Source organism: Microtus ochrogaster, chromosome 7 (assembly GCF_000317375.1).
Source record: "Microtus ochrogaster isolate Prairie Vole_2 chromosome 7, MicOch1.0, whole genome shotgun sequence".
NCBI lineage: Eukaryota > Metazoa > Chordata > Mammalia > Rodentia > Cricetidae > Microtus > Microtus ochrogaster.
The window spans coordinates 79366170-79382037 of record NC_022014.1 but is presented as its reverse complement, the minus strand read 5'-3'; the positions used below and the strand labels follow the sequence as shown (position 1 = coordinate 79382037).

The 15868-nt window shown below is 46.0% G+C and overlaps 1 protein-coding gene across 4 annotated transcripts in view; it reads left to right on the top strand.

The window, feature by feature from the left end:
* The window catches only part of Rnf157 (ring finger protein 157), a 73324-nt gene that overhangs the window by 43661 nt on the left and 13795 nt on the right, over positions 1-15868 (top strand). For all 4 annotated transcript variants that reach the window (XM_013347617.2, XM_005350769.2, XM_013347619.2 and 1 more), the window contains exons 3-11: positions 1172-1260; positions 3627-3773; positions 4090-4207; positions 4852-4918; positions 5328-5371; positions 5985-6032; positions 9284-9355; positions 10064-10223; positions 10397-10509. In XM_013347617.2, the coding sequence (XP_013203071.1) occupies positions 1172-1260; positions 3627-3773; positions 4090-4207; positions 4852-4918; positions 5328-5371; positions 5985-6032; positions 9284-9355; positions 10064-10223; positions 10397-10509 (858 nt within the window). The remainder of the gene's footprint in view (positions 1-1171; positions 1261-3626; positions 3774-4089; positions 4208-4851; positions 4919-5327; positions 5372-5984; positions 6033-9283; positions 9356-10063; positions 10224-10396; positions 10510-15868) is intronic.

Sequence of the window (15868 nt, the reverse complement as noted above, 5' to 3'; positions counted from 1 at the left end):
GCCTCTGCCTCCCAAGTGCTGGGATTAAAGGTGTGCGAATGTGTTTTCTTAAGTGTCATAGTCAAATATGTGAATTATCAGAAATCCCATTGACAGCATTGAAAGTCAATTGTACTTTATTTTGATTTAAGTTGTTTTCCCAATAAAAATAGCCACATTTAGTCAATGTCTGAAGGCATGATTAGAGCATAACGTGGCGTCCTGTTTCCTGACGCCAGCACTGTGGAGGGACAGTTGTGGGACCTGGAGACCCACAATGTACTGCGGAGCTACTGAGACCAGTAGGCTTCCTGTGACCCATCAGGGACAGTCAGCGTCTATGATGGTAGGTAGATAACACCGCCTAGCCTTCTCATAGCTGTCTTTGTGTGTCCCAGCAGAGACAGTCTCTCAGAACACATTACGTCATGGAGCGTGTTGAGAGACCCTTGAACTGTTTTGCCTGAAGAACAAGAGTACTGAGAACATTTTGTCATCCCCAGTGAAAGTCTTCTGTTCCCCTTTATCACTGTCTCAGAACTCTGCATCGGAAGGTTCAGATGGGGAAAGAAAATGTGTACAAATGATGAAGCCAGCCCAGCCTCCACCAACCCGCATGCCTCTAGGCTCCTGTCTACACTTCCTTGTGTGATCATCTGAGGGATTTCTCCTTTGGTGTTTGCAAGCCTCTGCCCTGCATACTTGATGGGCTTCTCTTTTATTCTCATTCCCTGAATTCTTAGGATCCTGTGTGTCCTCCCTGAAGGAAAAGAACTTGTAGGTTCTTCTGTCATCTGAGCTTAAATGGAAAGCTTTTTGTGGTAAATTTGGCCACAGTAAGTCCTTTGTTATTTAGAATATCAGTAGGGAGTTGGCTTTTTTTTTTCTATTTAGTTCTCCAATAGTTGAACACTAACCCAAATGAGCTTTATGTATATGGGAGGGTGGGAGGTAGAAGCAGATAAATCTTGCTTTTTTGGATATTATATTAAATGCTGGTTTTCCTATTAGCACTGACCTTGGACAAGCTGACTTACTCTGTTAGAGACACCCGCCTCCTCAGTTAGAGTTCGGCTCCTCCTTCTTGCCTCTCTTCACAGTGCTGTTTTTCATTTACCCCAGAGCCCCTTTCCAGTTGGGGACAGTTATGGTCTCTATAAATACACTGCTTCTCCCACTCTGTGTCTGACAGTTTCCTTACGCTGCTCCACCTCCCCAAGAACCTGTGAAGACTCTTAGAAGCCTGATCAACATCCGAAAGGACACGCTGAGGCTTGTCAAGTAAGTTCCTGAGGGCTCAGACCAGGTCCCAAGTGCCCTTCTGCTCGTGGGGCAACAGATGCTCTGTGGGAGTCAAAGAGCAGCTTCTGCCAGGGCCCACAGCCTCCTGCCTGTGTCTGAAGGATGCCAGCTGCCAGGCGCTGCTGAGGCATGGGCCCTAAGATAAGGCCTTGTCATGTTTGTGTAATTTGAAACGTGGGCACCGTTCTGTACAGAAAGAACGTTCACCTGCCCAGGCATTTTAAATATTATCTGTATTCTGTGGATCTAAAACAAAGGGAAAAGAACTGTTATTAAAGGAAGGGCTGAAGTTTGCAGATATCCTAACAAGCTATGGAGTAGTGAGGTGTTCAAGTTAGGATATAAAATCCTACTTTAAGTTGGTCATGATGACATGTACCCAGGAGGTAGAGGCAAAATAGTGTTGAGGCCAACCTGGGCTCTGCTGCAGGACACTATTGGGGGGTGACAAGCTAAGTGGACCCCTATGCATCTGGATGTCTGTAGGCGCGCTGTAGGTTGTCAGGGAGTTTGGGTTGAAATTCAGGATAAGTATGTGAAAAACCAAAGGACTAAAAAGGCCAATGAGTCCTCCCTTCGGGAAGTTAGGCAGGAAAAGAAGGCCAACTGTAGCTTCCTCTGTGTCAAGCTGTAAATAGCCTTTGTGAAATCACAGCAACACAGCTAGATGCTGTGCTAATAGGGTTGTGACTTCCCTGCTGTGTGGAGAAGTCAGAGCTCTGCAAGGGTCAGAGGGAGGAAGGAGACAAACTATGTCAGCAGTAGAAAGTCAGTAGATGGTGCCTAAAGACTGACAAGACTCAACAACAGGGACAGTGGTGACACAGACACATACCTTTAACCCCAGCACTTGGGAGGCAGAGGCAGGTGGATCTTTGTAAGTTAGTGCCAACCTGGTCTACAGAGTGAGTTTCAGGACAGGCTCTAAAGCTGCAGAGAAATCCTTCTTGAAAAAAAAAAAAAAGAACCTTAAGAAAAAGATCTAGAAAAAAATCGTATTGAGTGAGGTAACCCAGACCCAGAAAGACAAATATAATATGTACTCACTCATAAATGACTTCCTACAGTCCACAACCCCAGAGAACCTAGACAGTGAAGAGGACCCTAAGAGAGACATACATGGATCTACATAGGATGGAGGAAAAGACAAGGTCTCCTGAGTAAATTCAGAGTATGGTGGTCACTGGAGAGGGTGGGAGGGGAGAGGGGAGAAAGGGAGGGAACAGATAAAGACAATAAAAACAAGACTGAGCAACAGGGCATGCTGTTCAGACACGGGGCTAAGTGCGTGTTGCACTTGCAGAGTAGAGGAGGAGAGGAAGGGAGGGGCCTGCTGGTCTCCAACAGCCTGTGGGAACTCAGGCGTGATTAGTGATCGTCACTAAAGTGAAAAGTGATAGAATGAGAGACACACGCACTCACACAGGCCGTTTATTCCCCACAGACAGCAGGACCTAGTGAATAGTCTAAATGTCCAACAGACAACACAGTGATAGCTACAGCAAAAATACAAATATGTCATTCCAGACAGCCAGGTATGCAGTGTTGTTTTAGGGGGGTTAAAGAAAAGTAAGGATGGTTTGTTTGTTTTGTTTTCTAGGTAGGGTTTCTCTGTGTAGCCTTTGCTGTCCTGGAACTCGCTCTGTAGTCCAGGCAGGCATCAAAATCGCAGAGATCTGCCTACCTCAGCTTCCTGAGTGCTAGGATTAAAGATGTGCACCACCACCTTCCTGCCACCCAGAATATTCTTTTTTATTTATTTTGGCATTTTGCCTGAATGTATGCCTGTGTGAGGATGCCAGATCCCCTGGAGTTGGATTACAGACAAGTGTAAACTGCCATGTGGGGTGCTGGGAATCAAACCTGGGCCTTCTGAAAGAGCAGCCAATGCTTTTAACTGCTGAGCCGTCTCTCCAGCCCGAAGAGTAAGTCTTAAAATTCTGATCCCTGATGGGCAATGGTAGCGCAAACCTTTAGTCCCAGCACTCAGGACACAGAGGCAGGCAGATCTCAGGCCAGCCAGAGCTACACAGAGAAATCCTGCCTTGAAAAATAGGACAACAACAAAAATCCTGATCCACTTCCTCCAAAGGGAGGATTGTGATTATGGGGGGGTTTGTGATTGTAGGGGGATTGTGTTTGTGGGGGGGATTGTGTTTGGGGCGATTGTTTTTGGGGTGATTGTGATTGTGTGGAGATTGTGTTTATGGGGTGATTGTGTTTGTGGGGGGATTGTGATTATGGGGAGATTATATTTGGGGGGATTGTAATTGTGGGGGATTGTGTTTATGGGGCGATTGTGTTTGTGGGGAGATTGTATTTATGGGGGGATTGTGATTTCTCAGATGTGCTGAGGAAGTAAAGAGCCATGGGGAAGAGGCGGGCAAAGCTAAAGTCCACTACAATGTCGAGTTCACCTTTGACACAGATGCCCGGGTAGCCATCACCATCTACTATCAGGCCACTGAAGAATTCCAAAATGGCATTGCCAGGTAAGCTAGCACAGCAGGTAAGCTGCTTGCTTCCTGGCCTTCGTGCCCACCTAGGAAGGAAAACCTTCTTTACAGCAGGCAGAGTCTGGACCTTGAGTTTAATTTTCTTTTCCAATCTTTACTCTTTATTTTAGCTCTCTTCCTGTGGATGTATGGGTTAAATATATGAGCCCAGTAATAGTCCAGGTTAGAGCAAAAAGAAGAAGGTCTTTCTGAGTTAGTGCTGTTGGAAATTGAGAACAGGTGTGAGACCGTGGGAATTGTTAGACTTCTGGACTGAGTTCTAACTTTAGCTCTGCTCCCACTTCACCCATAGCTACATTCCAAAAGACAACAGCCTGCAGTCGGAGACCGTGCACTACAAGCGGGGGGTGTGCCAGCAGTTCTGCCTGCCCTCCCACACTGTGGACCCCTCAGAGTGGGCAGAAGAAGAGGTAAGTTACCTCGCTCAGGGTCTGCCAGCACTTCAGAAGGGCCCAGGCACTGACCTAGGGCCCATGCCAGCCGCGGGAACTCTGTCCAGATGCTGGAATGCCATGCTTCACTGGTAAGTCTGGTGGCCCCTCATGCCTTTCAAAGGTCTGCTTAGTTCACATTAAGAATATACCTTTCCAGTGGTGGTGCACGCCTTTAATCCCAGCACTTGGGAGGCAGAAGCAGGCGGGTTTCTGTGAGTTCAAGCCCAGCCTGGTCTACAAGAGCTAGTTCCAGGACAGGCTCCAAAGCTACCCTGTCTCGAAAAACCAAAGCAAACTAAACCAAAACAAAACAAAAGCAAAAAATAGAAAATAAAAAATATACCTGTTCTTGTTCATTTTTCTACCCCTAAGTAACCTGTTAGCTGGGGGTACTGTGAGAAAGCTTAAAAGAAAGAAAAGGGGGGGGGGAGCTGCAAAAAGGTTAGGGACCTTTATTCTAGGAACTAGATGGTTATCAGTTAGGCAGATGTGGGCAGCTGCAGGTTTGATGGACGGGTTGCAGAGCTGAGGGCAGTGCTTCTGAGCAGTAACCCCTTCTGATGGACCCATGAGCATCCAACCATGTGGCGTCTTCTGTGTCTTCCTTGTCTTTCCTGCAGCTTGGCTTTGATCTGGACCGGGAGGTTTACCCTCTGGTGGTGCATGCTGTGGTGGATGAAGGCGATGGTAGGGGACTTCTCTGCGGTGACCGCTCCCTCTTGTGATACGATACCATCCCAGCAGAAGCTGTGGGTCTCAGTCAGACTGTATACATTCTTTATGTATTCAGTGTTCTGTCTGCATGGGTGTCTATAGGCCAGAAGAGGGCACCAGATCTCATTATAGATGGTTGTGAGCCTCATGTGGTTGTTGGGAATTAGACTCGGGGCCTTTGGAAGAACAGCCAGTGCTCTTAACTGCTGAGCCGTCTCTCCAGCCTGAGAAGTGGGGTTTATAATGGTATCTATAATGTGCCTGTTCTGGTAACCCAGCACCGTTGGTCTACCAAACTGTGGGTTCTAGAGAAACAAGAATTTGGAAGAGGGCTAGCAGTGTGTTGTTTGGCCTTTTTCAAACACATGCCTGTTTCTTTCAGAGTATTTTGGCCACTGCCATGTGCTTCTGGGCACCTTTGAGAAGGTAGGTAACTTTATGATATTTTTTGTTCTTCTTTCTCATGAGACCCCTCTGCTGAAAGGGTGCCCCAATTGGGACTGCGCTCAGGAATTTTTAGCTCTGCCACCCCCACTGCCATGATCTTCAGTGTCCTCTTCATCAAATGATTGATCTACTTGATCACTACTCCACTCTTGCCATATTCCAAGTTTGTTTCTTCTCTCTGTGAATGCCCAATGATTTAGTTAGGATTTTTATTGCTGTGAAGAGACACGATGACTACAGGCCACCCTTATGAGGAAAAACCTTTAAATTGGGGTGGCTTACTTACAGTTCAGACGTTCAGTCCGTTATCATCATGGTGGGACATGGCAGTGTGCAGGCAGACATGGTGCTGGAGCTGAGAGTCCCACATCTTGTAGGTAGCAGGAAGTCAACTGAGACACTGGGCAGTGTCCTGAGCATGGGAAACCTCAAATCCCACCCCCACAGTGACTGCCTCCAACAAGACCACACCTCCTAATAGTACCACTCCCTAAGAGATTATGGGTGCCAATTACATTCAGACTCCCACACCCCAGCGGGTAATAAGAAAGTAGTCCTCTCTGCTGGTTGTGACATTGTGCTTTTATTCCAGCACACGGACGGGACCTTCTGTGTTAAGCCCCTCAAGCAGAAGCAGGTGGTGAGTATTGGAAGGCCAGAAGCTCTTAGAAACGTGTCCTCTGGTGTTCTTTTTTCATGGTTTTTTTTTACTTTTAAAACTACATACTCTTGTTTCCTTCCCCTCTTCTTTCTTTCCTCCTTTCTCTCACTCAGAGAAGACGATTTTGGGACAGGAGCACTTTTGTCTGTTAGGAACTACGTGGGTGGCCTGAAAGGAACACTGATTTTTAGTGCCTTTATTGTTTTGGAATTGTTGGTGCCTCCCAGGGTACAGTTATCTTGAGAAGTGAAAGAATAAGATTTGTCTCCTGACATTAGAGTGAAGGAGAATTCTTTTTACTTAAAATGTCATGATGAGAAACATTTCAAACAAAAGGATGAAGTATTGGGTCTAATTCAGAACCAATTAGAGCCCTCAGCATAAATTATCCTAGCGTTTCTTTTCTGAAATGCAGCTTACTGGACATCTGCCCTCTTCAGGAACCACAAGCAGGATTGCACATGCCTGCTGGGAGGCCGAGCCCAACCGTGTGCCAACAGTTTGTACTTTTGCAACAGTAGGAGCAGATGCCATAGAAGATAGGGAACAAGTGTAGCCGGTGGCATTGGCAAAGAGGGTCGAAGACACAGGTGGTGGCTTATGCCTTTAATTTCAGCATTAGGGGGACAGAGGCTAGAGAATTGCCTGGAGTTCTAGGCTAACCTGAGCTACAGTAAGTTCTAAGCCAACCTGAGCTACAGAGTAAGACCCTGTCTCAACAAAAGAAAAAAAGAATGGTTTGAAAAAAGTGGGTGATCAAGCTGGGTGTGCTGGCCCGTGCCTTTAATTCCAGCACTTGAAAGGCAGAGACAGGAGGATCTTGTGAGTCTGAGGCCAGCCTGGTCTACATAGAGAGCTCCAAAATAGCTAAGACCACAGAGAGACGTTCAGAAAACAAGTGGGGAATAGCATGGTGGAGGGAGGGTAGCAGAGAAAGGTGGGAGGCAAGATTGCCCTTGTTATCAACAAACAAAGGAAGGCTCCCTACAGAAGGATAGTAGTTATCCAAAATCCCAAAGTACTCACTTTTTTTAGGTTAAGTACTTGCCCCTCTTAATGGAATTGATAATAATTAATAATTCCTTAGTATGAATTAGTTTATTTGTGCCTTTCAACACAATTGCTATGCTAAAATGAGTTTTAAGAGAAGCAGAAAAAGCCATAGGTCCCGAGTACAGGTTCTACCTGCATAGACCCAGCCCTGGTGAGTTGCCTCAGCCCTGGCAATTTAAAAGGCTACGGTTTCTACAGAAAAATGTTTTATATATTTTCCTGTTTGATGTAGGAGGTCCTTCTATTTATGTGTTGCTTTTATTGGTTAATGAATAAAGAAGCTGCATTGGCCAGTGATAGGGTAGAATAGAGTTAGTTAGGCTGGGAAAACTAATACTGGGAGAAAGAAGGTGGAGCCAGGAGAAGCCATGTAGCCCCACCAGAGACAGACGCTGGAACTTTACCTGGTAAGCCACAGCCACGTGGCTATACACAGATTAATGGAGATGTGTTAATTTAACGTAAGGGTTAGCCAGAAATACACTTAAGCTATTGGCCAAACAGTATTCAAGTAATATGGTTTCTGTGCGATTATTTTGGGGCTGAGCAGCTGGGAACAAACAAGCAGCCTCTTACAACAAATTGGTGCCCAAATGAACAAGCGGCCTCCTACTACACCTGTTTCTAGGTTTGTCTTAGCAACAGACTGTTCACATCCAGAGTTTGGTAGGAGATCAGAACTAGGCTAGGTCTGTAGGAGCAGAGGTGAGGTAGAATATAGGAGTGGAATTCTAAAGAGAAGGGCAAAGCCACCTTTGGCATTAGTAAGGCCTAGTCTCATAGAGTAGGATTGGCCACAGATAATTAAGGTTTTAAAATGGCTCAGTATGTAAGGTTCTTGCCATAGAAGTCTAGTGACCGGAGTTTGATTTCTGAATCTATGGTGTAAAGGAGAGAGCCAATTCCTAAAAGCTTTCCACTGAACCTCTACATTTTTCTCTATGGCATGCCCGGACCCATACTCACATACATAAAATAATAAATAAATAAAGATTGGAAGAGAATTGGGAGGGCTGGGCTGGAGAGCTAGCCTAGTTAAAATCACTGGCTGCTCTCCAAGGGCCTGCTTCAGTTCCCAGCACCCACATCAGGTGACTCGCAACTGCCTGTAACTGCAGCTCCAGGGAATCACATCCTGTCTTTGGGCCTCCATTAACACCTTCACATAGATGGTGCACATGTGTGCACTCAAGTACACATACAAACACACAAAAATAATCTTTTATTAGAAAATAGTAAAAGAGATGAGTGTGGTTTTATGGGTATACACTATTAGTGTCTCTTCCCAGGTCAGGAGTCCTGCATCTCCCTGTCAAGACAGGGTTTCTCTGTGTAGCAGTCCTGGTTGTCCTGGAACTCACTCTGTACACCAGGCTGGCATCGAACTCACAGAGATCCACCTGCCTCTACCTCCCGAGTGCTGGGATTAAAGGCGTGTGCCACCACCACCACCTGGCTCTTTATCTTTTCTTATTGAGGTGGAGTCTGACCTGATACTGCTGTGTAGTCCGGGCTGGCCTCAAATTCATGACAGGTCCTTCTGTTTTAGCTTCCCAAGTGTAAGGACTACAGGCATGTACCACCACATCTGTCTGTGTCTTCCCTTTCTCCCCTTCCTCATTTTCCTTGCCCATTATTTTCCCTTCCTTTTTGTTTAGTTTGATGTGCCCCTGACTGGCCTCAAACTAGGCATGGAGCTGAGGGTGACACTGAGCTTCTGATCCTCTGACCACTGCCTCTCCATTGCTGGGATTTCAGGCACACACTACCGCACCCAGTTTATGTGTTGTTAGGACGCTGTGCATTCTAGGCAAATGCTCCACGAGCTGAGCCGCATTTCAGCCGTCTATACAACTATTAGAGCTGGAATTTTCTTACACTCTGACATACACCCTTCCATCCCCTTTTGAGTCTATGCCGTTTGTAACTATCTGGAGTAGTGAGCTGCACTACACATGTCAGTTTGTGAAATGTTACATTCCTCGCTGAATATAATGGTGGGTGAACTAAGCATCTGATTTTCTTTCCCCTCCCAAAAGCAAACATAAGTAAATAAAAATGTCCCTTGTCTATGTAGGCCCTTGAGTTTTTCCATGGTGGCTCATGGGGAAAGGCGGGGCTTCTACTCTTGTCTCACGGTAGTGAGCTCTTCTTGGACTTCACTGTTTGCTATTCAGGTAGATGGGGTCAGCTACCTCCTCCAGGAGATCTACGGGATTGAAAACAAGTATAACACACAAGATTCTAAGGTGAGTTTTGTTAAAAATTCGGGATTTGTTCTTCCTTGGAGGCAAAGTGAAAATCTGTGCTCTGCTGAGGTCTAGTGTGCCAGCCGGGTCCTAGGAGATTCTCATTTTAGATTATCAGTTATGCCACTTTAGAAATGAGCAAAATAGGCTGCTTTGGACCTGCCTTTCTGCTCTGGAGCTCATCTGAGCTCTGCTTCCCAGGAGGGTCTCGCATTTTCCCTTCACCTTTATCTCTGTGTCCTACTAGGTCCCTTCTGTTCAGACCTTCAGAGGAAGAATGAGCTCAAGGGGTTAGTCCAGTCTCTCAACTTCAGGCAAGCAGTTCCTAGAGGCAGGGGGAGCCAAGTATCAAAAGCCCTGCCCGGGACTGGAGAGAGGGCTCAGCAGTTGAGAGAACTGGCTCCTCTTCAGTTGACCAGGTTCAGTTCCCAGCACCCTGTGGCAGTTCACAACTGTCTGTAACTCTAGCCCCAGGGGGTCTGGTGCCCTTTTCTGGCATCTGCAAGCGCAAGGCATGCAAAAGGCAAAGCACATATATACACCTAACATAAAATAAAAACTAATTTAAAAAATCACTACATAAACTAAAGTTCAGTGTCATTGTAGATCCTGTTCTGAGTATGTGTCTGCTCTTCAGTCGAGCTTCCTTGTAAGTCAGCTGGGGGTGGAAGGCTCTGTGTCACTGGCCGGGTCTCTCCTTCTGGCCAGGTGGCCGAGGACGAAGTGAGCGATAACAGTGCGGAGTGCGTGGTGTGTCTCTCAGATGTCCGAGACACTTTGATCCTGCCCTGCCGTCACCTCTGCCTCTGTAACACCTGCGCAGACACCCTGCGCTACCAGGCCAACAACTGCCCCATCTGCCGGCTGCGTGAGTCCTGGAGAAGCATGACAGTGAGGGCTGGAAAGGGGGACACGAAACATCAGAGCACTTGCTGGGCGTAGCAGATGGACGGACACTGAAGAGAGCATAGTTTCTATCTGGGCTCTGCTCATCCTTAATCCTGAAACAGGATGTCCTGATGTTTTCTTTCCTCTTCACAGCCTTCCGGGCACTGCTTCAGATCCGAGCTATGAGGAAAAAACTGGGTCCTTTGTCTCCAACCAGCTTTAACCCTATCATCTCATCCCAGACATCAGACTCTGAAGAGCATTCAGTAAGCTGGGCTTGGTCTCATGGCCTCTCAGAAACAGATACTCTCTCTTGTGTCCCTGATATTTTTCCTGTGGGTTTTGTTTTTGAGACAGGGTTTGGCCCTGTGACCGTGGCTGGCGTGGAACTTGCTATGTAGGGCTTCAGAAGGTTTCAGGCTCCCAGTGCTCTTCCTTCTTCTTCCTCCCAAGCATGGGGGTTACAGGTGGAGCTAGCAGACATAGCTTTGTTTTGGCGTTACATCCCAAAGTTAAACCTGAGCGTGCTGGAGGAATGTTTTTTAGACTGGCTGGGATCATGTTGTAGGAAAACACACTAATATACTAACTCTGGGTCTGGAGAGATGACTCTACAGTTCAGAGCACTGGCTGCTCTTGCAGAGGACCTGGGTTCAATTCCCAGCACCCACATGACAGCTCACGACCGTCTGTAATTCCAGTTCTAGGGGACCTGACACCCTTTTCTGATCCCCAAAGATATCAAGCATACACATGGTGCACAGACATGCAGGCAAACACTCATACACATAAAATAAAAATAAATAAATCTTAGACAACTTTCTACTGCTGCAGCTGACGCTGAATTCTGGTTCCCGAAAGTTCCTTTTCTCCCTCAGGAGCTTGGAGTCCTAGAGCCACCTGTGGAGTTCACTACAGCGGGAACCAACTCTGGGACTCCCCCAAGCAGAAACAGGAACGAGTGTTTTGGATTTGAATCAAATTTACTATCCTTACTTGAATGCTTGAAGAAGGTGGCTGCCTTTCTTCATCCCTTTTTCTGGCATCAGAGCTTGCAAGCCAAGCGGATGATTGGCCTTAGTGTCATGGTGTAAAGAGACTGTCAGAGTAAACCTGGAAGCTGTGAGGGTTTAAAACAGTCAAGAATGGGTGGGGGTGTGGCTCAGGGATAGAGTCTAGCATATGCAAGGGCTTGGGAGGTCACTAGCACTATACAAGCCCCACCCTAGAAACAACTACTTGTATTGCCTTGCCTTGACTAACCCAGTGGTAGAAGAAATTATAGGGAAAATTGGTTAGTTAATTATAAGGGAAGAAATAATTTTAGCATTTCAAGTTACATTTATTTATATATTTATTTAATGTGTGTGTGAGATGGAGAGAGAGAGAGAGGAAGAGGGAGAGAGAGGATTAAGTATATGGTGGGGGAAAACTTGTGGGAATTGATTCCCTCCTTCTATCCTGTGGGTCTCCGAGATCAAATTCAAGTCATCAGGCTTAGTGACAATCACCTTTACTTGCTGAAACATTTCTGTAGCCCCATTTTATCAATTTAATCCTTATGAAATAGATTCTAGATGGAATAATTAGTTAACTATTAAAAGTAAATCAGCAGGCACACCAGTACCTGATTTTAATCCTAGCACTCAGGAGGCGGAGGCAAGTAGAACTCTGTGAGTTCAAGGCCAGCCTGGTCTACATTATCAGTTCCTGGACAGCCAGAGCTACACAAAGAGACCTTGTCTCAAAAAACCAAAAACCCAGAATAAAGCGTACATGGTTATTCAGTTGAATATGGATTACACAATACTCAAGCAATAAACATCACAAAAAAGTGGGGTGTTAGGGGGAAGGGGAAGGAGGTCCAGTTGGGAAAGTATTTGCTGCACAATCTTGAGGACCTGAGTTTGGATTTTCTCATCCACATAAAGTCAGCTGCAGCAGTGAATGCCTGTAATCCAGAGAAGAGGCAGACAGGTGGGGCCGCTGGAACTGGGTAGCTAGTCATCCTGGACACCTGACATCAGCCTCTGGCCTCCATGTGTCCTCGTGCACATAGGAGTGCACACACACACACACACACACACACACACACACACACACACCAGACCACAGGGGGGACATGTAGATTTAGCCACAAAAAGTTTAGCCAAGAGGCTGAGAAGGAGAATGGGAAGTTCAAGGCCACCCTAGATTACATGGTTTGTAAATGCTGGGGCAGCCAGGGCCACACAGCTAGGTCCCATCTCACAAACAACACACAGAATTGCCACCAACAAAACTTAAACCTGGGATGGCAGCACACGCCACCAACCCCAGCACTCAGGACTGAAATCCAAGGATTTAGAACCAAAGACAAACAGGTTAATTACATTGTGAATCCAGGCAACCCTGGGCTACATGGCTACTCAACTACTGCTACCCAAATTCTTTTAAATAAATGAAATTTTAAGATTAAAAACTAAGTTAATTTTATTACACTTGCCTAGAATATGTAAAGCCCTGGGTTCATCTCTACCACTGCAGGAAAATAAAAATTCCGAGGCTAAAGAGATGGATCAACTGTTAAGAGCAGGTGCTCTCTTGCAGAGGAGTCACTCCAGATGATCACAACACATAGAACACAAGCTCCAGGGGGATCCAGTGCCATCTTCTGGCCTCTTCAGTCACCTGTCACAGGCACATACCCAGACCCAGCACACCGAAAGAGAAGTACTGGAGAGATGGCTCGGCTGTTAAGAGCACTTCCTGCAGTTCCTTTAGTCCCAGCACTAGGGAGGCAGAGGCAGGTGGATGTCTTGAGTTCAAGGCCAGCCTGGTCTACAGAGCAAGCTCCAGGACAGCCAGGGCTACACAGAGAAGCCCTGTTTCACAAAACCAAGCAACCAACCAAAACAAAAACAACAACAAAGAGCACTTGCTGTTCTCACAGAGGACCTGGGGTTGGTTCCCAGTAACCTCATGGCAGCCTACAGCTGTCTATAACTCCAGATCCAGGGAATCCAATACCCTCTTCTGGCCTCTGTGGGCACTATACCTATGTAGTGGAAAGACATATATTCAGGGAAATACTCATACACATCAACAATATTTTTTTATTTCAAGAAAGAAAATAAAAGTTCAAAACTTGAGATTCTAAAAAGTAACCAAAGTTTAAAAGCAAGCAAAATTTTTAAAGAAAAAGGAACTTGGGCTGGAGAGATGGCTCAGAGGTTAAGAGCACAAGCTGCTGTTCCAGAGGTCCTTAGTTCAATTCCCAGCAACCACATGGTGGCTCACAACCATCTGTAATGAGACCTGGCACTGTATCCTGGAAAGTGTATATATAATAAATAAATAATTAAAAAAAAGAAAGAAAGAAAAAGGAACTTTAACAGCACATGTATCAGAAGAAAGTTGATATCTTTGCTATAGCCCAGAAGAACAAAGCAGCAGGTAACTGAAGGCAGTACGTCCATACATAAGACACAAAGTTCTCATGCCAGGAGGTGTGGCCAGTTAAAGGGTGATCACTTTTAGAGTGCTCACCTAGGGCCATAGTGAAGAGAGCAAGGGCTGAGGATGCAGCTCAGTCTAGCTTTAGTACTGCATGCAGCCTTGACTTTAGTCCTCAGTGCTACAGGAGAGCAAAAAGGGGCCAGGTGGTCTTGGCGCACACCTTTAATCCCAGTCCTCAAGAGGCAGAGGCAGGTGGATCTCTGTGAGTTCGAGGCCAGCCTGATCTACAGAGTGAGTTCCAGGACAGCCAGGGCTGTTATGCAAAGAAACTCTGTCTCAAAAAACCACACACACACTCACAAAGACCAAAAAGGTTCCACCACATTAAAAAATCAGTATCATGCGAATTAAAATGAGATACCATTTTTCATCTTCCAAATTACAAAAAAATTGAAAGACACTCTATTTCAGGATCCCCCTCCCAAAAAGCCCACCCCAAAACAAATTGAATATTCTATATTGCTTGTAAGGAGGGTAACTAAAAAAAAACCCTTGAGAAAACAAACTGGCTTTTTATATAAAGAGCCGAGAAACATTTGTGGGGCTAAGAGATGACTCAGTGGACGATAATGCTTGCTGTGAAGGCAGGAGGACTCAAATGCAAACCTCCAGCGCCCACGTTTCCTGTGCGTAGCTGTAACTCCAGTATAGTGGGGCAGAGACAGCTGGATCCTGTCCAAACGGTAAGCTGCAGGGTTAGCGAGACTGCCTCAAAATATAAGTTGGAAAGAGACAAAGGAAGATATCTGGCATCCTCCAGCCTCTGCATGTGTATGCAAGGAACACACCCACACATGTGTGTGCACACACTGTACATAGAGAAAAAAATTGGTTGGGCTCTTCAAAAAATGAGAAATTATACATGGTGGTCTAAAGTTGTGACTTAATACTGAGAAAGTGGCCTGAGAGAAGGGGTTTGTTGACTGGGGACACTGAGGATGGAACCCAAGCCCTCTTGTGCTAGGCAAGCATCCTACCATGAGCCACTCCTCAGCCTGGAAAAGAGCTATAGACAAGGACGTCCACTGGAGCACTGTTAGAGCAGGTCGTACTGCACCCAGCACTGGGAGATGGAGGTAGGACATAGTGAGTTTGGGGTTACACTGGACTTTGTGAAAGCCTGTCTTAAGAAAAAGGAACTGGAGCCGGGCGGTGGTGGCGCACGCCTTTAATCCCAGCACTTGGGAGGCAGAGGCAGGTGGATCTCTGGGAGTTCGAGGCCAGCTTGGTCTACAAGAGCTAGTTCCGGGACAGGCACCAAAGCTACAGAGAAACCCTGTCTCGAAAAAAAAAAAAAAAAAAAAAAAAAAAAAGAAAAAGGAACTGGGCTGTGGTGGTGCACACTTTTAATCCCAGCAGAGGCATGCAAATCAATGAGCTTCAAGCCAGCCTGGACTGCAGAGCAAGTTCTGGGACAGGCAGGGCTACACACAGAAACCCTATCTTGAAAAGCCAAAACAGAAAAAAAAAAAGGAAATATTTATGTTAAATAAACAATATTCAAAATTGTTATTTTTAGATTTTATTTATGTATGTGTGTCTGCCTGTGTGAGAATATGCAAATGTTGGGCACATACCCTGGAGGTCAGAAGGCAGCATTAGGCCCCTGGAGCTGGAGTTGCAGGTGATTGTGAGCTACTGATGTGGATGCTGGGATCTGAGCGCAGGTCCTCTGTGAGAGCTGCAACTGCCCCCTTACTACTGAGCCATCTCTTCAGCCCCTAGGATTGTCATTTATAGAGTAGTCCTAAATCATAAACAATAGAAATAAAATAATTAGAAAATTACTAGATTGCCACCAAAAGTTACTTTGGGTGATTACTTATTGGTAATTTTTTTTTTTTTAGTTTTTTGAGACAGGGTTTCTCTGTGGCTTTGGAACTAGCTCTGTAGACCAGGCTGGTCTCGAACTCACAGAGATCCACCTGCCTCTGCCTTCCGAGTGCTGGGATTAAAGGCGTGCGCCACCACCGCCCAGCTGTTGGTAATTTTTTTCATCTATGATGTATTTTTCAGATTTCCTATAGTGAGCATTTATTTCTATTTTCAGAAAAACAGACTTCATGAAGGGTCATTTAGGACCTATGGCTGGCTCTTCAACACTTGGCCTTCCTCGTGTTTAACCGA